At 48.0% G+C, this 22,736-nt stretch overlaps 3 protein-coding genes across 10 annotated transcripts in view; 1 reads left to right on the forward strand and 2 right to left on the reverse strand.

The window, feature by feature from the left end:
* LOC124194754 (titin-like) overlaps window positions 1-799 on the reverse strand; it is a 66,575-nt gene extending 65,776 nt beyond the window's left edge. For 2 of the 3 annotated variants that reach the window (XM_046589092.1, XM_046589091.1), the window contains exon 1: window positions 70-799. In XM_046589092.1, coding sequence (XP_046445048.1) covers window positions 70-259 — 190 coding nt within the window. In that variant the 5' untranslated portion in view covers window positions 260-799. The remainder of the gene's footprint in view (window positions 1-69) is intronic. The other variant, XM_046589094.1, reaches the window with a different exon arrangement.
* Window positions 800-5,459: 4,660 nt separating this feature from the next.
* Window positions 5,460-21,816, reverse strand: LOC124194757 (titin-like). 6 transcript variants are annotated; one of them, XM_046589101.1, is made up of 29 exons: window positions 21,334-21,816; window positions 19,751-19,873; window positions 19,494-19,672; window positions 18,344-18,594; window positions 17,633-18,273; window positions 17,441-17,569; window positions 17,250-17,372; window positions 16,825-17,184; window positions 16,577-16,753; window positions 16,299-16,497; window positions 15,928-16,226; window positions 15,596-15,868; window positions 15,146-15,527; window positions 14,942-15,084; window positions 14,544-14,875; window positions 14,258-14,469; window positions 13,885-14,184; window positions 13,651-13,820; window positions 13,435-13,563; window positions 13,185-13,340; window positions 12,904-13,084; window positions 12,635-12,816; window positions 11,745-12,547; window positions 10,028-11,669; window positions 7,592-8,117; window positions 6,868-7,509; window positions 6,544-6,786; window positions 5,984-6,463; window positions 5,460-5,883 (listed from the first exon to the last, which is right to left on the reverse strand). In XM_046589101.1, the coding sequence occupies exons 1-29, from the start codon at window positions 21,505-21,507 to the stop codon at window positions 5,876-5,878; spliced, it is 9,459 nt and encodes a 3,152-aa protein (XP_046445057.1). In that variant the 5' UTR covers window positions 21,508-21,816; the 3' UTR covers window positions 5,460-5,875. The 6 variants fall into 6 exon arrangements, with proteins under 6 accessions (XP_046445057.1, XP_046445059.1, XP_046445056.1 ...); XM_046589103.1 differs by having other exon boundaries at window positions 5,460-5,888; XM_046589100.1 differs by having other exon boundaries at window positions 12,635-12,819.
* Window positions 8,117-9,583, forward strand: LOC124194758. The gene is made up of 2 exons (XM_046589107.1): window positions 8,117-8,682; window positions 8,761-9,583. The coding sequence occupies exons 1-2, from the start codon at window positions 8,671-8,673 to the stop codon at window positions 9,571-9,573; spliced, it is 825 nt and encodes a 274-aa protein (XP_046445063.1). The 5' UTR covers window positions 8,117-8,670; the 3' UTR covers window positions 9,574-9,583.
* Window positions 21,817-22,736: the final 920 nt, after the last annotated feature.

The raw sequence follows: 22,736 nt of genomic DNA on the forward strand, positions 1-22,736 counted from the left end.
AGGGGAATTTTTCGTATCCGTCCGGAATTAAAATTGAAAAAATGGAAATTGAAATTAAAATTGGCTAACCTCTGTGAGTCGTGTTGGAGCTTTGCTGTTGGGACGTGAACGTCTGTTGAGCGACGCGGGTCTCCTGGCCGCGGGTGTGCGATTCACGGACGGTCGTGGTCGAGGCCGACGAGCGCTGCTCCATCGTCCGCTGCTGGGACAGCAGGACCTGCTGCTGCTTCTCGGCCGGCACTATTGACCGCTGAGACATTTCCTCCAATTTTTTTGCTTGCTGCTGCTGTTGATGTTGTTGTTGTTGTTGTTGTTGTCGTCAAACCGGAACACACAAAAAATGACAAAAAAATTTTCTTCTTTTTTTTGTTTTCCAATGAAACTCGGAGCTGCTGGATTTTCTTCTTTCTGTTTCACCCGCAAAATCAAATTTTTTTCCAGTTGCCAGTAGTGGTGGTTGGGGAGAACCTCTCAATTTTTCCCGGCCACAACGGACGTAGAAACTGGACGAAAAAAAAAAAAATGTCGGTTGTTGTTGTTGTTGTTGTTGAGCTTTCTCCTCTTTTCTGATTGGGGTGATGTGGTCGGGGTAGTAGATTTTAAAGCTCCTTCAAAATCGACCAAATCTCGACTTCTCTTTTTCTTGACTTTGTTGGACGTTCTCCTCTCTTAGCGTTTGTGTGTGTCTGTTTTGTCTGTTGTCGACGTGTTGCTCACGGTTCCAGCTCTGGGGGGCCACTGGAGCCGGTCCCGCTCCCACACGGTAAACTTATACAACCGGGAGAGATGGGAGGGCTGTAGTGGTGGTGGTGGTGGCTGGCCTCCTCATTCTCTCCCTCCTCGTCAGTTTTTGTGTTCCTCCCTCTTTTTTTTCTTACCCAAAAAAAAAATAAATGTTCCCTCCACCTTCTTATTCGTTTTTCTCTCTTCTCTCTCATTCTCCTGGCATTCGTTTCGTTTGGTTTCTTTTTATTTTGTCCGTTTTTCTCTTATTCTCTCTTAGCTCCCCACTTCTTTTTTCTTCTTTTCCAGCCGTTTGGGCCATTTTCTTTTCTCTTCACAGCTGACTCACGCCCGAACCCGTTCCGACGTTTTCCTTCGTGTAGACGCTTAAATGCATCTAAGAAGAAGAAGAAGCCTAGGGAGACTGGACCAGTAAGTGCAGGGCCGGCCGGTGATGACCCCCCTCCCCATTCTACCCAGCTCAGAGTCAGGCAGAAGAAGAAGAAAACATTTAAAAAACAATTGACACAATGACTTTATATTCTTCACTTTTTGAACGACATTCCAATTTTCTTTTTTTTTAATAAAAATTTAGATTTGTTTGTCCGGCCAAACAAATCAGAAATCAAAGACAAAACAAATGGCTGGACAGAGATTTGGTTGTTGTTGTTTCTTCTCTGCTGGGCGATTTGTGTGTTGGTGCGGGAGAAGAAGAAGAAGAGAGATAGAAGACGCGCGTGGGATTATGGAGAACCTCTCCAGACTCTCTTCTTCTCCTTCGAGATATTTCCCATTTTGATATTCTGAAAAGGTAAAGGAAAAATAGGAGAGAGAGAGAGAGAGAAGAAAAGAAATGAATGACGTCACTTTATATATACATGTATAGTGTGTCCCGGCATATCAAAATGGCTCCGGGCGAACAACACAACAACAACACAACTGGTTATAGTTGTGTGTATACTATATACACCACTACACACACCACCACCACCAGTTCTAACCTCTTCTTCTTCTACAGAAAAACCAAATTCGTTTTTTTTCCTTTTCTTTTTCTTTTGTAGGTGAAAAAAAAATGCAAAGGAAAGAAGAAAAAACGAACCCCGAAAATGTGTGACCATATTTGAACATGTGAACCAGACGGAGGATATATCCAAGCGAACACGCACACGCACGCGGGCAAATAAAACAACCACGCCGGATGGTATAGAGAAAGAAAGAAAAAGAAAGAAAAAAAAGAGAGAGGAATTGAGAAGAGAAGAAGAAGGACATGTGTACACCTCCCCTTTCAAAAGACCATAAAAGGTAACCAGATAGACCCCCCCGAGAAAAAATAAAATAAAAGCTATACACAATAATCCATCCATCGGATCTCTTTTTGGGGATTTTCATTTGTTGGTTTTTCCCCCGTCAACTTTTGATTTGATTTTAAATAATTTTGATCTGATATTCCGGGCCGGCAGGTAAATATGTCAAAATGTTTTGGGGTCCTTATATATTCTTTAGAGCTCCTAATCGTGCATAGTATGTTTAATTGACCCGTGTGTGTGTTGTGAGAGCTAAGATAGAAAATTCCTCCAGTGACGTCAAGATCACGTGACTTGGATGAATCAAGTCGGGTAGAAAAACAAAAAAAAAAAAAATAGTTTTTATTAGATTTCTCGAAAATCTCTTCCATCTTTTTTTAAAAGAAAAGGTGGGGTCGTCTACGAGTTACTTTTTTACTGGGTCGTGTGTAGTACAACGTCGGGATTTGAACGCCCAGACCAACGAACACGATCCATCCAGCAGCAGCAGTCTAGCCGTACGTATATATAATCCAGTTGAACTGGAATATAATATACTTTTTTATGTTTCAAAAAGAAGGCCGTTTGTGTGTTAATTGGGCGCCATTTTTGAACAAAATAAAAAAAAAAGGAATTTTTCATTTTTTTTTCTTTTTTAAATAAAACAAAAAAGGCCAGAAAGGTTAGTGAGACGCGCCGTTTTGGAATTCCGCACATCGACTCTCCCGACGACGTCGTCGTTTTCTCCTCCTCCCTTGCATCCAAACTAAACAAACTCTTAAACTTCTCTCGTCGACGACGACACACACGTGTGGGTAGAGGCGGCTGTCACGACCGCTTGCCATTTGCTCCTCCGGCGTGAGTGAGAGTTCTAAATTTAAAACGGTGGCTCACACACACACTCACACACTCACACCGTTTCGTATGAAGAAAGAACCGAAAGAGAGCTAGGCCACCACACTCTCATCTTCTTAACTTCTTCTCGATCCTTCGCCCTGACCGCCGTCTATTATTGCGATCTCAGTGATTCATCCGCCGCGACCGAGCGCCGCTCTCAGCAGCAGCCCAGCAGCCCCCGGAGGAAAATGAGGAGGAGGAGGGGGCGAAAATGTCGCAAAAACATTGGCAACTCCCGCCAGCTGCTGCCTGCCCCATTTCGAAATAATGAACTTTTTTCTTTACCTATAAATACCGACAAACGAGTGTTTTATAGCACCCCAATTTTGTGAGTCGGATTTTTCAAAATAAAACTAAAAAATGCACATCAACTATCGTAAGAGATTGATTGAATTACACATTTTTTTAAATAAAATTAATTAGAAATAATAAAATAGTCTGAAATTTAAAAAAATAAGTTATTGGCCGAATTGACCGTACCAACAAAAGGGAATGAATAAATTATTCATTCCCTTCCATCCAGTGCACCAGTAGAACGACTTTTTAGCATCGCTGCACTGGTTTTATCATGTAGACGTACACGACTTACTGACAGTAGATTTGAAACTCTTCTTCTTTTAAAAATGAATCTTAAACTTGACTGACAAATATATTTAATATGTAAGTTTATGCTTTTTCTTTGTGATAATAATAAAAGAATTTTTGATTTAATTTTTGATTTTAATTCATGAATTAAATAAAAAAAAAAATTTGATTTTTGATTTGATTTTTGATTTCCCTAAAACTAAAGAAAAATGATTCATGATTTTGATTCATGAATCACAAAACACCGTGATTCAGCAAACACTGTGAATAATCAGTGTTGCAATAGTCTGATTCAGCTCATCTACATTTATTTTTTCACGAAAAATGTAAATGTTTTATTTTCCGACTATAAACGTGTCAGAAATAGAAATAAAATCGGTTATAAAATGAAATCTAGGTTTTAAATAGAATGTAGCGTGTTCGAGGATTTGAACTGCTGACAGGATGTCCTCGATGTCAATATTGTTGTCCGTATTGTTGTAGGAAATTAATTAAATTTTATTATTTTATTTAATTAAATAATAGGAACAATTAACATAAAAACAAGAGAATCTTTTAAGATGAGAATTGCAGTTTTTTTTTAAATAATGCCAAAATGATAGATTCGAAGACAAGCTTCTTGCTCCTTCGATTCCGCGGAGTCTTCCACTCAATGGGCCTCTTCTACAACCGTTTCACTCCCAACGGATCCCTTTATCAACAGCTTACGTCCGGGTTATAACTTATCTATTATATACCCAGGCGCTCACAGATCATGGAAGGGTATGATTACTTTGTCACAATTCCATCATTGAACTTCATTGAACTAGTATCATAACTATGCCGACGCCCTAACCACTAGACCACGGGCGCACAACTATTAATAGTTTTCGGATCTATTTATATTTGTCTTTTGCCTCTCTATTTGCTGTACCTTTGGGAATTTAATCTAAGTTCTAAGACAATTAAATTAAAAGTAATAATATAGTCTGAAATTTTAAAATAATTTATTGGCCGTATTTCCCGTACCAACAATAGGGAATGTGTATCGTGTTGCAATCCGATAATCTGATTAAGCTTATCTAATTTTTTTTACGAAAAATTTAAATCTTTCATTTTTAGACTATAAACGTGACAGAAATCGAAATAAAATCAGTTAGAATGAAATCTATTACCATAAAATTTTTTAGTATGTTTGAGGTTTTGAACTCGCTGACAATACCTCGATGTCAACATGTTCGTTAATTCCCCATGTATTGTTAGGGAAAATGAAATTTTAATAATTTAGGAAAATATTCAATTAACATACAAAAACAATCTAATCTTTTGAGATGAGAATAGCAGTTTTTAAATAAATAATGCCAAAATGATAGATTCGAAGACAAGCTCTCGCTCCTTCGATGCGTCGGAGTCTTCCACTCAATGAAGGCCTCTTCTACAACCGTTTCACTCCCAACGGTCCCTTTATCACAGCTGACGTCCGCGGGTTATATAACTCATCAATTATTTTACCCACCGACGCCCCCTGGTCATGGAAGGGTATGATCACTTTATCACAATTCCATCATTTCATTGAATCACTGAACTAGTATCACAATTCCATCATTTCATTGAATCATTGAACTAGTATCATACTATGCCGACGCCCTAACCACTAGACCATGATATAGGGTTTTAGATCTATTTGTATTTGTCTTTTGCCTCTTTATTTTTTGTCTGGGAATTAAAAACAAAAGTCTAATGCGATATTAATAGAGTCCAAAGCAAATTAAATAAAATTCTACATAAAAAAAAAAAAAAATATTTGAAAACTCGATCGACAAAACATTTTTTAAAAATCGATTCTTAAAATTAGCAGACGACAATTTTTGTTTTCTTTTTTTGCAATATTTCATTTTCTCCGTTCGAGCAAAATTAATCGATCAACATCAAGAACTAAATATTTTTTTAATTTTAGAATTTGTCTTTTATTCATTAGAGTTAATTTTTTTCATTTTTTTCGTGTATTTATTTAATCGTCTCCAGGTGAGAAAGGGTTTAGTTCTACCAATGTCCACTAGATGTAGCCCCGAAGCCAAAATAAACAAGAATTTCGGATCAAACGGGAGAAAGAAGAAAGAAACAAAATTGGGAAGAAACACAAACAAATTCTGTGCGAGTCGATGATAAACAATGTCAAGAGAAATAGGGCCGAATTCCAATACAGAAGAAGAGTAAATGAATCAAGTCAATTGTTTATACGTATAAAAGCTGATTCTAGAATCGTAATTGTTATTCTTTTTTTCTTAAATTAAAAGGTATTTCTGCTCTGCTGTTTCGTCACATTAGAACATTCTCCATTCTTCATGTCTCACCTGGGACTGGCAGTTTGGGTGTACCTCCCCTCCAACCGTTAAAGATGTGATTGGTCACAGTTCTATTCTGGTTCAAAAACGGGTGAAAGTAAACAAACTCTGGTGAGTAACTTCAACAGCCATGACTCATACATGTGGAGGTTTGAGAGAGATATAATATACCTGGCAGCTTTGTAGGTCCTGTGATGCTGCTCCGGGGTGATGTGGAGGCCAGGGACTGCGGGCTGGGGCTGTGCTCTGGAGGCTGGAATTTGCTGTAGCTCTGCTTCCTCTCTTCATAGTAACGTGAAGGCCCCTTGCTGCCCTCTGTGTCAGACAGCTCGCTGTCTGTAGGCTCCCACTTGGCGGCTTTGAATTGAGTGAACTTCTTTGGTTTGAAATTGGGTATCTCTTTTTTCGTGGGACTCTGTGCTTCTGCAGCAGCTGCTGCTGGGACCGTTGCTGCTGCTGGAGGATTGGCTGGAGGAGTTGGAGTCACCGATTGTTCGTGGAGGACTGGCAGCTCAATGGTACCTTCCTTGCCAATGCTGGTCTCGATCTTGTCCACTTTTTGGGGCTCCCCGGGCAGCACCAGACCAAACTCGTAGCCGAAATCGTATTTGAAGTAAATTAGGCCGGTATCTGGATCGATATGTTTAGTACCTATAAATTGTCCCCAGAAATATTTTTAGCCAACACAATCTTGTAGTCTGAATTAAATTAATAAAATGCATTTTCCATACCAAACTCGGACTGTCGACTTTCTTCGTGATAGGCTTGAGGCTCTTTGCCCGTCACTTCCGGCTGGACGACAACGGCAGGAACGGCCTCAGCGGTCGGTGGCTGGTCCGCCGCCGTCGGCTCGGTAGGGCTGGTAACGAGACTCGAATTGGCTTTGACATCCGAAATGACTTGCTGGGCGAAATGCTGGGCCTTTGTCCGGAAAGCGTCCGACATCTGACTGAAATGGGAGGCCGCTTTCTCCTCTGTTCCAATTAAAAATCAACGTCATTAATTTAATGAATTAAATTTTTTTATTTTTTTTTTTAGGAGGTCAAATCATTTACGGGCGGCGGCGGCCGTGGGTGGCGGCGGTTCGGCGTAGGAATAAATGGGCTCCTCGGCCGGCTGCAAGGCCGGCTGTGAGACGGCCGGAGCTGGTGGTGGTGGCCGTATGGCTTTGGGTTTGACTAGTAAGACGGGCCTCTCCTCTGACTGTTGAAGCGCGGATTTGATTTTAATCACATCCGTCGGACTGATGACTGGGCGAGGTGGGCCTTGGAAACTGGGCGGCTGATCGAAGACGGAAGGCGGCGTTGGAGACCTTGCCCCACTGGCGGCCCTTTTGCTCCCGTTGCCGCCGGGCGTTGATGACGGCGGCCGGACTTTACGGTAGGCCGGCTCATATTCGGCGTCGCTGCCGGCCGGCGTCCACCTGGGCCGGATTTTGGCCCCGTCGTAATCGCTTTCGTAGTCGCTCTCCCGACTGTATCCGGCCGGAATGAACTTGCTGGGCTTGCTGGCGAACGACATGGGCGAATGGACTTTGCGCGGCTGCGGAGGATCCGGCACGAACGGAAACGGTTCCAGCGGCTGTGCTGGATCAACGGGTCGTGGAATAACCGCCGGCGGAATAGCAACTACCGGCTGGGTGGGCGGATGGACCAGATCAGCAGGATGCAGCTGGACAGTTCTTGTCGTTTGTTCAACTGAAAACCAAAAAGAAAATTCCGGCAATAGAAATTTAGACATCCGCAAAATTCCGGATGAGACGAAAAAATGAAATTTTACCTGTGACGAATCGTTTGCTGAAACGGGTCGACTCTTCCATCTGCATCCGCTGGACGGTTTCCGTGCCCGTGATGGACGGTTTTCTTTGAAACACTTCCGGCTGAGGTTGAATTTTCGGTTCCGGCTGAATGGGCGGCGACGGCTTCTTGAATTCCGGCCGGGGAGGTCCATCGAATTGCGGCGGATTGGCGTCGAACTTGGATGGAGGCGACGGCGATTTGTCCGGCTGCTGCTGTTTCGACTCGCCCGGCTTGACGTCGTCGGCGGGCAACTTGATCGGCAATTGGATTTTCTTGTAGCCACCGGACGTTTCTTCCGTGTCGCTGCCCGGCGGTTGCCACCTGGACGGAATGCGGGACCCTTCCAGTTCGCTCTCGTAGTCACTCTCCACAAACTGCCCTTGAACGAACTTGGCCGGCCTGCGAACGACGGGCGGAGGCCCTTCCGACGATGTCTTGATGCCCTCGGCTGGGCGGGGGGCGTCCGGCTCGAACGGGAACGGCTCCAATTGGCGGAAAGGTTCAAACTGTTTTTTCCGAGCGGATAAAAATGTTAAAAAATTACAAAATTTGATCGATGGCGTGTGTTAAACGGATCATCAGTTGAATTCAATTGTCTGCGACGGGCCAAAAAAACAATTCGATGGACGCGGACATGCAAATTGGTCACGGAGCCAACCCGGAAGTGGATCAATAAAAAGATCGTGAGTGATGGGGGTGGCCCTTGTTTGGGAATTTTCAAGGTGAATCGACTGGGCAAAGTCTCTGGCCGGCGGCGGGGGGGACGACGTATTCAACAGCGGAGGAATAAGTCAGCGCGTAGTCGGTGCAACGCCTTCGCCCGGAGCAAGGCCGTCCGAATGTCGAATCTTCAGCTGCACATGCACAGCCACTCTCCTTTTCTTTCCCATCTTCCCTAATTCAGGGTGTGGTCATGGGGGGGACAAAGGAATACTATACTATCCCGCCCCTATTGCTTGATTGCTAAACGAACCAGTCAGGTGGGCGACTATAAAAGAGTCTGCTGGCAGTCCGTCAACAGCATCCTCCTCGAGCTCTTCAATCTTCACGAGAATCACAATGAAGTCCACGGTAATAACTCAATTCAAATTTCTATTTCATCTCAATTATTTGAAAATTAACTTTGATGGTTTTCCTATGCATACGCAGATTGCCTGTCTGTTGGTGTTGGCTGTTGCCGCCCAAGCTCAATACTGGAATGGATACGGATATGCTGGATATGCTGGATTCTACGGAAACTACGGTGGATACTATCCCTACGCCGGAGTTCGTGCCACCACGGCCTACACCGGAATCCCCGCAACTGCCGCCGTCCCCGCCGCCTATCCCGTCGCTTACGGCTACCCCTCACACACGGCCACCCAGTACCACGCCCAGGACGAGCTCGGCCAGGCCAGCTTCGGCTATGCTCACCCCGGACAGGCCGCCAGCAACCTCCGTGACGGTTTCGGCAACCAGATCGGCAGCTACGCTTACATCAACCCAGAAGGTAAGGAAGTCCGCGTCTCCTACACCGCCGACTCCCGAGGCTTCCGCGTCCTGTCCAACAACTTGCCCGTCGCTCCCGTCGACAATTCGGTCCCGGTCCAGGACACTCCCGAAGTTGCCGCTGCCAAGGCCGATCACGCCGCCGCTGTCGCCGCTGCCAAGTCCGGAGTCGCCCCCGTTGTCGCCCTTCCGGCCCCAGTCCAGGACACCCCCGAGGTTGTCGCTGCTAAAGCCGATCACGCCGCTGCTGTGGCCGCTGCCAAGGCCGCCGCTACCCCGGCCGTCCGTGCTAAGCGCCAAGTCTTTGGCTACGGAGCTGCTCCATTTTCTTACCCCGGCTATGCCGTTTCCCCTTACGCCTACTCGGTTGCCGCTCCGGCTGTCTACGCCGCCCCGGCCGTGCCCGTCCGTGAGGCCACTTTGACCAAGACCATCCTGAACCCCGGCCACGCCACCGCTTACCGCGTCGACTAAACTTTCGGTTTCAAATCTCATCTCAGGTGTCGTGCTCTTTTCTATTTTGTGACATTATTTCTTTTTCTTCCAATGATGATTGCACCACCGCATTTTTTTTTCGAAATTCCAAAATACAAAAAACTTTTTTCACTAAAAAAGGAAAGATAAAAAAAAGAACCGGTTTTCCACTTTCCCTTTTTGTTTCCATCATCCGATTATTCAATGCGCAATATAAGAAAATGGGGAATTAAAGAAAATCAATCAAAAGTAGCAGAGCAATAAGAGCAGGTGCTGGGCGCCCGGTTACTAACGAGATGTGGATTCGTGGAATCATTCCATTTGAAGGACGCGTCCGTCCTTGGCAAATAAATCAAGATCCACCCACCCACCCACCACACACCACAAAAATGGAAAATAAAAATGGGAGTTTTCAATCTTGTCTTGCCCGTCTTATTATCATGTGTGAACCAACCTCCTTAGCGCTGCTGCTGCTGCTCCGGCTGCTGGCCTGTGGTGGTTCCAACTTCAAGGCCGGCTCCAAAGAAGAGATGACGGCTGGGACAGCCTTCGCCACGTCGACGGCCACTTCGTCATTTCCGTCGCCTTGGATTGTGACGCGTCGCTCCGGTCCAGCAGCAGCAGCTGCTGGACTAGTCGATGATTTCAAAATGCTTTTCTTGCTCACCGTTTCCACCAGCTGATGGGCAGTCGTCGTTGTGGTTTCAATCGTCACGCTGCTCGATAAGGAAGAAGAAGATGGCTGGCCGGCATTCCAAATCGGGATGGATGGCGGCTCGTTGTCCGGCGGTGGCGGCGGCCAGATCTTGGAATTGTGGCTGGTAAACCGGTGGCTCCACTGTTTCTCCATTTCCAGCGCTTTCGGCGAAGGTTTGACATGGCCAGCACCGACCGGACTGCTGGACAATTTCGGCGTTGAAATCTGCTTGCTGGGCGAGTCCGTCTCCACACGTTTTGGCACCCAGGCTTTCTCCATGGCCAGTCCTTCGGCCGACGGAGGTTTGGGCGACTTGACTCTGGGCAAAGTTTGCTGGGCGGCGGCCAGGAAAGGAATGACCACTTGCTGGATCTCTTCCGCTTTGGCGACGGAGGCGATGAATTCCGGATCCAGCGGCAGAACTTTCGGCCGCGGAGGCCCTTCCATTTCGGGCGGGATTTCAAATTGGGTGGGAGGAGTCGGTTCCTTGGAGACGGCCCGGCTGGTCCGCTCGCCCTCCGACGCCAATTTCGGTTTGACTTTCTTGTAGCTGGCCGTGTCCGTGTCGGTGTCGCTGCCCGGCGGGACCCACCTGGGCGTGATGCGGGCACCTTCCAAGTCGCTTTCGTAGTCGCTCTCACGCGATTCTCCGCGGACGAATTTGCCCGGCTTCCGTACGGCCGGACCGCCGGAAGATTTCTTCTTTTCCGGACGCGGAGGATCCGGTTTGAAGGGAAAGGGTTCCAATTCCGGGAAAGGCTCGAACTTGGATAATTCCAGGCTGGGCTGACGGGGTGGCAATTCCGGCGGCGGAGTAGGGCGGATGTTTCGCGGAGGAGATTCCGAATCGGACGACGGCATGGGCAAAAGTCGAATCCGGCCCGGCACTTCGGTGGGGCTGACGATTTTGCTGGCCTCTTCCAGCAGGCGGGTCTTCTCCGCAAAGTCGACCCGGGCGCCGGAAAAGCTTCCGCTTTTCGGCGTTTCCGATTTGGGGGCGTAAAGGACCTCCGGCGGCGGTTCCGGCAGCAAATCGGCCGGTTTGACGCTCACGTCCACTTTGAGCGGCGGATGCTTCCGGCTGACCGGCTGCTCTTCGACAAGGACGACGGCCGGCGGTGAGACGAACAATTCCGCCGTGCTGATGGCCTCTCCCGCCCGGTTGAGGGCCCTGACCGTGTACCTTCCGGCGTCCAGCTCCGTCACTTTGGCGATAACGATCCAGTGGCGAGTCCCTTCTACTTTGGTGGACACTCGGCCGTCATCGCTGGATGTCAACTGACGATCGTCTCTAGACCAAGAGACTTCCGGCGGAGGAGTTCCGGTGACTTCGACTTCCATCGTGATCCGCGATCCAGGACGGACCGTCTGGGCTTGCAATCGCCTACCGAAAACTGGCCTGGAAATTTAATCCGCAAATCATTTTATTAAAGTTGGATTTCAATTAAAAGTTTGAAATGAATTTGAAAATTACGGGAATTGAGTTCGACGGACGACGACATCGGCCGTGCTGCTGGCCGTTCCGGCCGAGTTCCGAGCCGTGCAGGTGTATCTTCCGGCATCGGATTCTTCCATCTGTTGGATGGACAGACGGACTTTTTGGCCGCCCGATAAAATGTCCAGCCGATCTTGATCGTCTGACGGGATGATTTCCACGCCGTTCTTGTACCATTTGATGTCCGGCACCGGATGGCCGTCCAGTATGCCCTCCAGTTGGATGTTGACGCCCGGCTCGACCATGACGCCCGTCAAGGCCGTCACGAATCTCGGGCCGACGTCTTTTCGTTGAGTTTTCTTGGCCGGCTGCTGGACAGGGCCGGCTTTAGCGGCTGCCGGATCTACCTGTCCAGCAAAGAGACTGGCTCTCTGTTTGACGGACAAGACGGGCTCGTCATCTCCTTCGGCTTTCTCGACAACCTCCGTCCGCTCAGTGGCCGTCTGCTGGGCCATTTGCCCAGACACTTGAGTGATGGATTGCTGGACCTGTCTCGTCACCGAACGGTAGCTACTCTCCTGGCTGCTGCTGACGACGGTGCTGGACTGACTGAAGACGGCCCTCCTACTGACAAACGAGTCGTCCTGCTTCCTCGGCTGGACCGTGGCGTCCGCCATGCAAGTGGCCACTCCGGACTCGCTCTCCGCCACGCATTTGTAACGTCCGGCGTGCTCTGGACGGGCCATCCCGATGGACAACCGGTACTGGTTCTCCCCGATTTGAGTCATTTTGGGTCCGAAACTGGACGGCCTGATTAGCTGGTCATTAAAATGCCACTGGACCTGTTGGGCAACAACAACCAGAAACGGCCAAGATTTTTAATTACGCACGAAGCTCTCAGGCAATCAGGTAAAAAAAAGAAAACGGACTTGAGGCGTGGGACGGCCAGTGATGGTGCAATCAAAGACTAACGGCCCGCCTTCTTCGACGGTAGCGTTGCCGAAAACCTTTTTGAAAACGGGCGGCTCGGTTGTCGTCGGGTCCGGCTGGGCAGTCAGCGAAACCAGCGCCACCGCTGATTCCCTCCCGTCGGCCCGTTTCTCTTCCATGGCTGCTGGGCCAAAAAAAAAGAATTAATGAAATAAATGCTGTCCTAATTTTTATGGGATTAAATGGGCGGGGCTGGATGAATTATTACGAGAGACGACGAGTTGACACTGGCTGGACGCTTCGCCGGCCGAATTGACGGCCACAACTCTGTAGAGACCGGAATCTTCCTGGAAAGCTTCCCGGATGATGAGAGAGCAGCGATCGCCCTGGAAAATGAGCTGGAAATCGCTCGACTCTTTGACTGGGCGCTCCTTGTGATACCAGATGACCTAAATAATCATTTCAAAATGAATTAAAAATGTGCCAAAATCAATCCATCATTTAAAAACTGTTGAATGTTAATGACTGGGCGTCGTCTCCTGGACTTACTTCGGGTTCGGGTTGAGCCACAATGACGCAATCCATTCGCACTTTGTCGCCCTCGTTCACCGTCATTCTGGCCGGCAGACTTTGCTGGATGCCCGGTTTGATCGGTTCCATATCAGACGCCAACTCAGAGTCGGACGTCTCTGTCGGGACCCGGCCCTGATTTGCATATCAGAAAAAAAAAACACGTCAAACGAGTTTCCCCTCCTCCTCCTTCTCGCGATTTCACTGGAATTTAATTATATAGACGTACCTTGACGGCCAAATTGCATGTCGTCGTGGCTTCGCCCGCCACGTTTCTGGCCACCACCGTGTACGTTCCAGCATCTTTGGGAAACGCCTCGGTGATAGTCAGTAAATGTTTATTACCTTCCACCAATGTCTGGGTTTGAAAAAAAAAAAATGTTAAATTAAATTTTAATTGGTCCGTTTAATTTGATTGAATTTGAATTGTTTTTAATTTTCTCACTTTAATGTCTCGGGTTTCTTTGACCGGTTTGTGGTTGTGCAACCAGAGAATCGACGGCCTGGGAAGGCCGGCCGAGACGACGCATTCTAGCCGGACTTTCTGCCCGGTTCGGGCCATCACGTTACTGCTCAAACCGGGTTTGAAAGCCGGAATTTCCGTCGGTTCCAGCGCTGAATTTTTAAAATCAAATAAAATTTCATTTTCATTTCATTTTCTTAAAATGAATTTTTATACGTTCGACGATGAGAGTGGCGGCCGTGTCGGCGTCGCCGGCCTCGTTGACTGCCCGGCATTCAAAGATGGCGCCATCTTCGACAAAGACCTGAGAGAAGCCCAGCTGGCACAGGCCGTCGTCGTAGGTGATGATGTAATCGCGCGAGTGATCGACGCAGACGCCGTTCTTGTACCACGAAATCAACGGGGCCGGCACGCCCACCACCCGGCAACTCAGTTGATGAGGCTGGCCTTCCCTGGCCGTCGAATCCATCAAAGGCTCCACGAACTCCGGGGGTAGTAAAACATCCTCCGGGCATTCTAAACGGCCCAACAAAAAACCCGAAAAATCATGAAATCATCAGTGGGAAAAAAATGAGAGAAAATGAATCACCTTGAACGCGTAGGACGGCCGTTGTCTGGGCAAAGCCGGCCAAATTGCTGGCCTGACAGGTAAAACGGGCTGAGTCATCAGCAAAGGTTTCCTCGATCGTCAGACAACAGGTGCCATCTCGTTCGTCGAACGTCGTCTGGTAGTCGGGATTGTTCGTGATGGCCATCCCGTCTTTCAGCCAAGAAATGGATGGAGTCGGTTGGCCCGTCACCCTATAAAATCAAAAAATGATTAAATTTAACGGGCCAATAGGAAACACCAAAAAATTGAAATTAAATCGACGGACCTGCAACTGAGCTGGACCGATTTGCTCTCCTCGACTGTGGCGTTTTCCAGCAAAGTGGTGAAGGCCGGCCCTTCGACGGGCGAGTCCGTCTGTTTGGACCGTTTCGGAGGAGTCGGAGCTCTTCCGGCGGCCAGGGCCGCAGCCGAGGGTCTGGGCAGTTCGGGTATGCTGGCCGGTAGAGGAGGTCGGGGCGGAACGGCCGCCGTTTCCTTCATGGCCAAAGCGGCCGCTTCAGCCGCCTTACGGGCCTCTTCTGCAGCGGAGGCTGCCGCTCGAGCCGAGGCCGCTTCGGCCCTGGCTGCATCCAGCGATTCCTGCACAGCTGCTTGCGTCTAATTCAATCAAAGTCAATTCAATTTCATTTTTTAAAATTCGAAATCATTTGAGTTAATTCAAACCTCGGCCTGTTTGAAACGATCGTCTTCGGCCGCCTTCAAATTGATGGCCAAAGTGGCCAGCTCTGAATTCATAACGGAAAACGAGTCCAGCATGCTCCGGTTCTCCTTTAAAACCGGCTGGATGCGATTGGAACTTTCTTGGCCTGCTCAATTCAAATATTAAATTAAACTGGAAATTGTAATTGAAAATCAATTTTGAGAAACCGTAAAGTTGGATGGCCAACTGGGATATTTTGGTGATTTTGTGTTCCAATTGGACCTCTTGTGGCTTGATGAAACCGTCCACTTCTCTCAACAGGGTGTGGGCCTCTTCCGGCGTTTTGACCTGGGTGGATTTCCTGGCGACTGTCACCAGGACCTGACTGCCCGTCCGGAAGGATTGCTCCACCTCCTCGACCAGCGTGAAATAATCGATGGAGAGGTCGATGAGCTGACGGGTCTCGCCCACCTCCCGGTGGAAGCTGCTCCACTTCCGGTTCATCTGAGACACTTCCAGCTCCAAACTGGCCCGGTCCTCTTTTTCCTCCTCCTCGTCGATGATTTTCTTGGCCGTGCTGGAAAACGTCCCGATTCGAACTTCCAGCAACTGGGGAAAATGATAAAATAATTCAAATTTTATTTAATCGAATTAAAGTTGAATGAATTATTATTTACCTCGATGGTCTTTTCGAATTGGAAAAAGGCCTGGGAAGTGACTTTGGCGGCGGCCAGCGAAGAGCCGTACTGGCCTCTCATGGCGGCCAGCTGGTGGCTGAGGTCGTCCAGCTGGGCGTTGATGGTATGCAAATCGCTGTTGAACTGACAGCGCTGCCTCTGCCGGGCCAGTCGATTCTCCTGGGCGTTCCAGCTCTTCTCCCAATATTCTTCCGTCCTTTTCAAATAGGACTCGATCAGGTGGACGTCCGACTGAGTGATTCCCGGCGGTTCCTTTAGCCAATCAAATTTTACTATAATTAAATTCCCGCAGGATCAAATTTATAAATTACCTGATCCTGAAGTAGACGGATCAACTGGTCCGCCTCTTGTCGGGTGATTTTAATCAATTCGTTGACGGTGTTGACGGTGACTTGATGGTCCTTGACGGCCTGGTCCACTTCGGCCGTCGTCTTGTAAACGATTTGCTTCCGGTCAATCATTTCGATCATGGACTCCACCTCGGCCAGATTCTTAAACAGCGCCAGGCCCATCTGTACCAGAGTCTTGTACTCTTTCAGCCGGAACTGCATCCGCTGCTGGAGGAGCGAAACGTCGCCCAGCATCTTGGACCGGTCTTCCTGATTCCCACCTAGATCAGACGCAGACGCGGGCTTTTTAAATTTTTCAAAATTCAATTTAAAGAGAAATGTCAAGAATTAACCGGCCGGAGGCAGAGGGACTTGTTCGGCTTCCAGTTTTTTCGATTCCAGCTGGTCGATAGTGGCGGACCACTCGGCCACGACGCGTTGGCAACTCTCGTCCAGCAATTCCACCATGGCCGAACAGGCCGGCTGATGGCCAGCTGGCCTTGGGAGCATCGGGTAGAGACTCTGTTCCTTTTCTTCGTGAATTTCCATCACCTTTTTTTATTTGCCCGGCAATTTCAATTCCAATTTAAAAAATGGAAATCAATAAATCAATCAAATAAAAATGAATTACCGATTGGATGATGCTGACGAAATGATTCCATTCGTGACGGGTGTGCTGGATGGTCGTCACCGTTTCGATCCAGGTCTCCTGGATGCGGTGGACAGTCAACTGCCGGCCGCCCAGGTATTCCAGGAGACTTTCGACGCAGAGACAGGCTTTCCTCACGTCCAGGTATCGGTCGGAAATCTGGGTGGAAAAAATGTTTGTCCGCTCTTATGTAATTGAATTATGGCCGGAATGAATTTGAGGTAAAATACCTTGAGGGCATCGGCCATGAAATTGCGGCCCAGTTGGCTGAGCTGCAAGTATTTCTGTTGGCCGTCCAGCCAAATTTCTTCGACTTGGCGGATGGCGGCCGAAGGTTCTTCGTCCACGTCCAGCTGCTGACACCTGGTCTCGACGTCGTCCCAGGCCTCCTGGACGGCCATGGCCAGTCCGTGGAGCCGGACGTAGGCCTGCATCAATTCGACCCGGTCGGCCATGGCCCGGCCCAGTCGCTTCCACGTGTCGTGCAGGACGTCGCCCTTCATCTGGACCTCGTGAGCCTGGGCCTCTTCCGCCATTTCGCACAGCGGATTGACGGACCTCAGCAAAGATTCAATTTCACTTCCCCTCATCTAATTTTTAAATAAATAAAACAAATGAAGTTCATTAACTCTGGGTATTATTTAATTGAGATTACGTTCAAGTCGTTGTAAAGTTGAATGTGCAAGTCCAGCACATCCCTGGCTTCCGGCAGAGTACCCCGCATGTCGGTGTGAGTCCTCAGGAATCCTTCAATCACGTCCAGCAACCACGATTGCAACTATTAAAAGAATTAATTTTAATTTCATTACAATTAAATAATTTTATTAGATTTTTGTTTAGATTTACGCTTTCGTATTGTTCAATAAAGTTGCGGACGGCCTGCGAGATGCGGAGGCTCTCCTCCTTGTGGGCTGTGCACAGACTGCCCAGCTGGATGCCTCGATTTTCAATCAGTTCCACCGTTTTCCGGATACCCTAATTGAATTACAATTGAATTAAAATATGGCAGGTTAATTTGTTTAAATTTAAATTCCGCACCTCAGCGCCTGGATGGGATCGGCCGACAATGTCCAGCAGGGAATACCCGTGATGGAGGGCGGGTGCGGTGGCGTCTTCCAGCGCCCGGGAGACTTGGGCATGAAGCTGGGCCAACTGGGCCGAACCGGGTGGGACTTGATGGGCCGTCAGCTGGACTTCCAGCTGGTCCAATTTGGTCAGGGCCGTAGCGGCGACTCTGAAGAAGTGGATCGACTGGGCCAGGAGCTGCTCCCTCTGCTCGACCGTCTCCAGGAATTCGCTGGTCTTGTCCAGCAAAGCGTACGCTTCATTGCGCACCTGTTCCGCCCCGTTAGCCCCGCCCAGCTCGTTGCGCCAGCGACCCTGCAGTTCCTCAGCCCGGTGCGTCAGCTTCAGTGTCCGCTCCTGCAGCTCCTTGCACTCGGGCGTGATCTTGTTGTGCTCAAACAGGAGCAGCTCGGCCGTGGCCGAAGAGTCGCCCAGCGCCGTGCTGCCGTTCCGGCCCAGCGCTTCCAGCCGCTTCTCCGTGGCCGCCAGATCGCGCCGCAGCGAACACACCTCCGACCATTGATCCAGAGCTGCCCGTCTCTGCTGGAAGGCCGTCTCAGATCGACGCCGACGATCATGAAGGGCTTCCAACCACCTCCGCACTTGGTTCAAAGCTATTTATTCCGGCCGGAATACAAACAAAATTTCAATTCCTTTAAACGACAGCTGGAATTTGATTATTACCTGCGTTGACGGCCGTCAAAATGTGACCGGGCCGTGAGTCTAGGGTGCCCAGATTTTTCAGGGCCGTCAGTTTCTCCAGTAGGACTTCGCCATCTTGTAGGGCCAGCCGGAGGCTCTCCAGCGCCGATTTGCGACTCTCTTCTATTCTGGTGCGTAGCCGCTTGATGCTGTCCACGTCCGACGGCAAGGTGGACGTGGCGGCCGACTCCCGGTCCAAGCTGGCCAGCTTGTCGATGACATCCTCAGCGTGACTATGGGATAACACAAAATAATAATAAAAAGGGCCTCACTCGTAATGTAAAATATACAAAAATTCGTGAGGGATTTTGGAGAGTTTCAAGAGGAAAGTTCCCGTACATGAACCAAGCGGAATTGCGGACGGACAGGCTTTTGTTGCCGCTCATGTTCAACACCAGTACCCCACCCTGCTGCTGCACTTGAACCCGTCGTCAAGCTGGAAATGGGCCCGATATATATAGACCATATGTTAATTAGATGGTGTCTATACAACTTGAAAACGTTTGGAGGGGAAATAATTTGGTTCAAAGACAATTTTGCACAGCCCCCACGCACTTCAAAAAATGTGATGCTCCTAGGTCATAGGATTTCTGGTGACTGACTCATTTCAATGGGTCCCGACTGCACTGCAGCAGCAGTTTCCAGCAGCAGCAGCTCTCAATTTTTGCGACGCTATAGAACAGCAAACTGGTCGTTTTGAGACGGGAAAGAAAAAATAACTCGCCCCGGTTTAAAAATAGAAAATCCTTAAAAACTCGGAAAGCAAATTTTATTTATTTTATTTTTTTTCAAACGGACCCGCACAGTCTTGGACCGGTGCCCGGAAGAGAATAACGAAAACAACATTCGGGGACCTGTATAACTCCCACAAGAATTCGGCCACATTTAATTTATCCACTTGAGTTAATTGTTTTTTTAATCAACGAAAGAGTTTGAAAAAATTACAATCGATTTGAATCGCCCGCCAAAATGCAAATAAAATAATAAAATTTTATGTTGGCTAATAAATCAGTCGTCTCGTTTACTGTTTACGGGAGGGGGGTCATAAGTCTCTTTTATGATGTCTCACGCGCTAAGAGAGAGTTGACTGATGACGTAATTGAGGCCATAAATTTGATTCAATTATATATACCTGTGAAAGGCGACGTTGTACTCGAGGATGACCCTGCGTTGTTCCAGGAAAGAATTCAAATCCTTCCAGGCCTGGCCCAAAGATTCGGCCATGGCCGCGTAGACCTCGGCCCTGGGTCGTTGACTGGCAATCAGCTGGTCGGCCTGTTTCAATAATTCTTCCACCGGACTCTGCTTGCTCTTTAAACATCACCATATATCAAAACGCCATTTGAATTTGATGTCTCAATTATTATCGACTATCGACTTTTGATGTACCTGAAGCTTCTTGAGAACGTCCTGGTGGGCCATGAGAAGATCGGATGACGTCACGAAGCAATCGCCCATCCTCGTCATGTCCGGGCTCATTTCCAGCACCTGCAATTCCAGCCATTCTTTGCTCTGGAAAAGGAAAGACAACCCAGAAAGTAGAACATAAGTTCAAGAGAGACAGAATGTAGCCAAGCGTGAATCAACAAACACGATCGATGTATACAGAAAAAACCAGAAGGAGGTACCGACATGAGCACGACGGTCTTATCCTCAAAAAAGAAAAATACAAGACGAACAGGCGCTATCTCTTCAACAGATGGGAATGCCATACCCATATAGGACGGAATCGGGATCATCAGTTTTGGGGATCGACTCGGAACGCGATAAACGGTTCCGTCCATCCATCCGAAACGTGAAGAATAGACACGAATGTTGACGCCCATTACACACAGCTAGACGAGATGGTGCTGCTGGGGCTGGGCTGGCTGCACGCGAGAGTTATTCCATTAAAGTGACATCGCAGCACAGCAGAGACGATAATAAATCCTCGTTTGCGCGTGCGACTGTGTGCGCATCGGCGTAACGAGAATAACAAACGTTCAGAAAAGCAGGGGACTGTTGTGCAAGCGCTTGACTGCTTCATCTGCTTAGCATCATTATCGTCAACATTCCCCCCCCCCCCACCCCCACTCACTCCCCAGCAGCAGCAGCAATTCTGGAACGCGCAACTGGTATATAATCTCTCCGAGCTAAGTTCTTTTTTTTTCAACAGTTATTACAGTCTAACTATTTGGGGTCGGTGTTAAAATGCCCAGCACTGGAACAGTCAAAACATTTTTAATTTTGTTAAAGAAAACGAAAATGGTTTTGTTTTTTTTCATTTGCTTAAATTTCAATTTTTGAAAATTTTTAATTTTAAAATAAAGCGAAACTGGTTGGAGGACATTTTGAATTGCATCCAATGGCCAATCATTCCACGTCCACTCGACCAGATAACCCAAACGCATCGCTCGGCAAACGTCTGGAATGTCCCACGACAAATTCTGGAACGACGGCCAAACATCAGAAAATTCGCATAGTTACACAGTGGCATCATCAACATCAGAGACACGAGAACTCGAATTTGTTCTATTCTGGAAGAATCACAAGCATTTTCGCGTGGTACTACATATATACACCGGGGTCCGTGTGTTGTGCTTACATGTTAGATATATTTCCTTGTTATTACGTGTTCTCCCACCCCACCCGTTTCCGTTCTACTCAACATTCCCCCCTCCCTCCTCTTGTGTTTTAGGAGTTTATTTTGATTTCTATTTCGGGATTGGGGGCGCCCCTAGGAGGAGGAGAGCCCCCACAAGAGCCGGAGAAAGTTATGCGCCACTGGAACACAAGAAGAAGAAGAAGAAGAAGAAAAATCTCTGCGCCTCTATACACTCGAAGACGGATGACTTTGACGCCAGCATCCACTTGATATGTAATATCCAACAAACGTCCTAAATTTGAACTGAGTTCACATGTATGCAGCGAGGCTGCTGCTGGATGCTGGGCAACATGACTGCTGGATAGCAAAATGATTTGAATTTTGTCACCTGGAGGAGGGCGACGACAATGCGAGTGGCGCCGCTTTGGACGGCGATGGTCGAAATGGTCGTCGTCGCTGGCGGATGGGACGACAAGGTCGAGCCGGACGATCGCTGCTGCTGCTGCCGCTGGAGCGAATGCTGGGCCGCCGACGACGCTTGGGGAACACCGGCTTCCGCCATGTCACAACTTTATTTTCGTTTTTTTTATTTTCTTCAACACTTCGTCGTGGGTTTTTTGCGGATGATAATTTATCCGCCAGTTGAAAAGAAAAAAATTGGGAACCAACCACACCCAGCGTGATATTTCCGTACGGCCCGGCACTCACGCAACTGCTGGGCCAAAGTCGAGAGAGTCACGGGGGAGGCCGGGAGGGGGGAAATGTGGATTGAGGGGGAGGCGAGAGGAAAGAGAAAAAAAAAACCAACAATAAAAATCTCCCCGCGTCCAGACTCCGTGCCAGTCGGGGAGGAACTGGCCGCCTCTCTCGGGCCGGCACCGCTTCTGGCCGCCCCTGATGCCCGCGCGCGCGACCACAAGGAAAGGAAGAAGGAAAAATAAAAAGCTTGACACGTTCTATTAATAGACGAAGCGCCGAGAGAGACGCACTGTACACAACACGTAGACATTAACAACTAGACTATCTTCTTTTGTATAGATTTCAGACTCGGCCTGTGCGCATGTTGTTGGCAGGGTTGTGCGGGGTTGTGCTGTCACGATGCGGCCGAGGTTTCACGCGGAGGGAAAACAATAGCACTGGCTGGTGGCTTTGTCGAAATCTCAACTGTTGGAACTCTTAAACGAGATTAATGAATGCCGCTCATACCAGGCCTAAATACGTATTACTACCTAATGATGATTTAGTTTTGCTAGACCATTCCAGGTGACTAGCGACACAATTGCTTAAGCTTAGGTCGGCTTAGGTTGTACAAGGTAATCGAAATGAGTCCTCCAGTTGTTATTTAAAAAAAAGGACATTATATAGAGACGTTGGACGAGTAGTTTCTGAGTAGTTTCGGTGGTTATTGAGCTTCCGTGTGTTGACAGGCGACATGCAGGATAGGATCGCGCGGATGTAGAATAGGGAGGATGAATCTTTAGCGGTTAGGGTCAAAATGTCACGATTCATTGAGAATTTTCTATTCCGTCACAGCTGGATTTGATTCGACAATATTTACCGAGAAATTGAACCGGAGAGCATCCATAACTTCCTCGTTTTTATTTTTGTCAAATAATTCGTAAAATAGTTAAAAGATTTGATACTTTTGAAATATTTCCATTTCACGAAAGTGATTTTCCTCATTAATATGAACAAAGTTCACGCCAAACATCATTGCTTCGCCCAATTAGATTGAAATTGACTTGGCTATTCTATTTTAATGTCTATTTTTGATGTCTTATCTTCAAACGC

This window comes from Daphnia pulex, chromosome 5, assembly GCF_021134715.1.
Source record: "Daphnia pulex isolate KAP4 chromosome 5, ASM2113471v1".
In the NCBI taxonomy this organism is placed as follows: Eukaryota; Metazoa; Arthropoda; class Branchiopoda; order Diplostraca; family Daphniidae; genus Daphnia; species Daphnia pulex.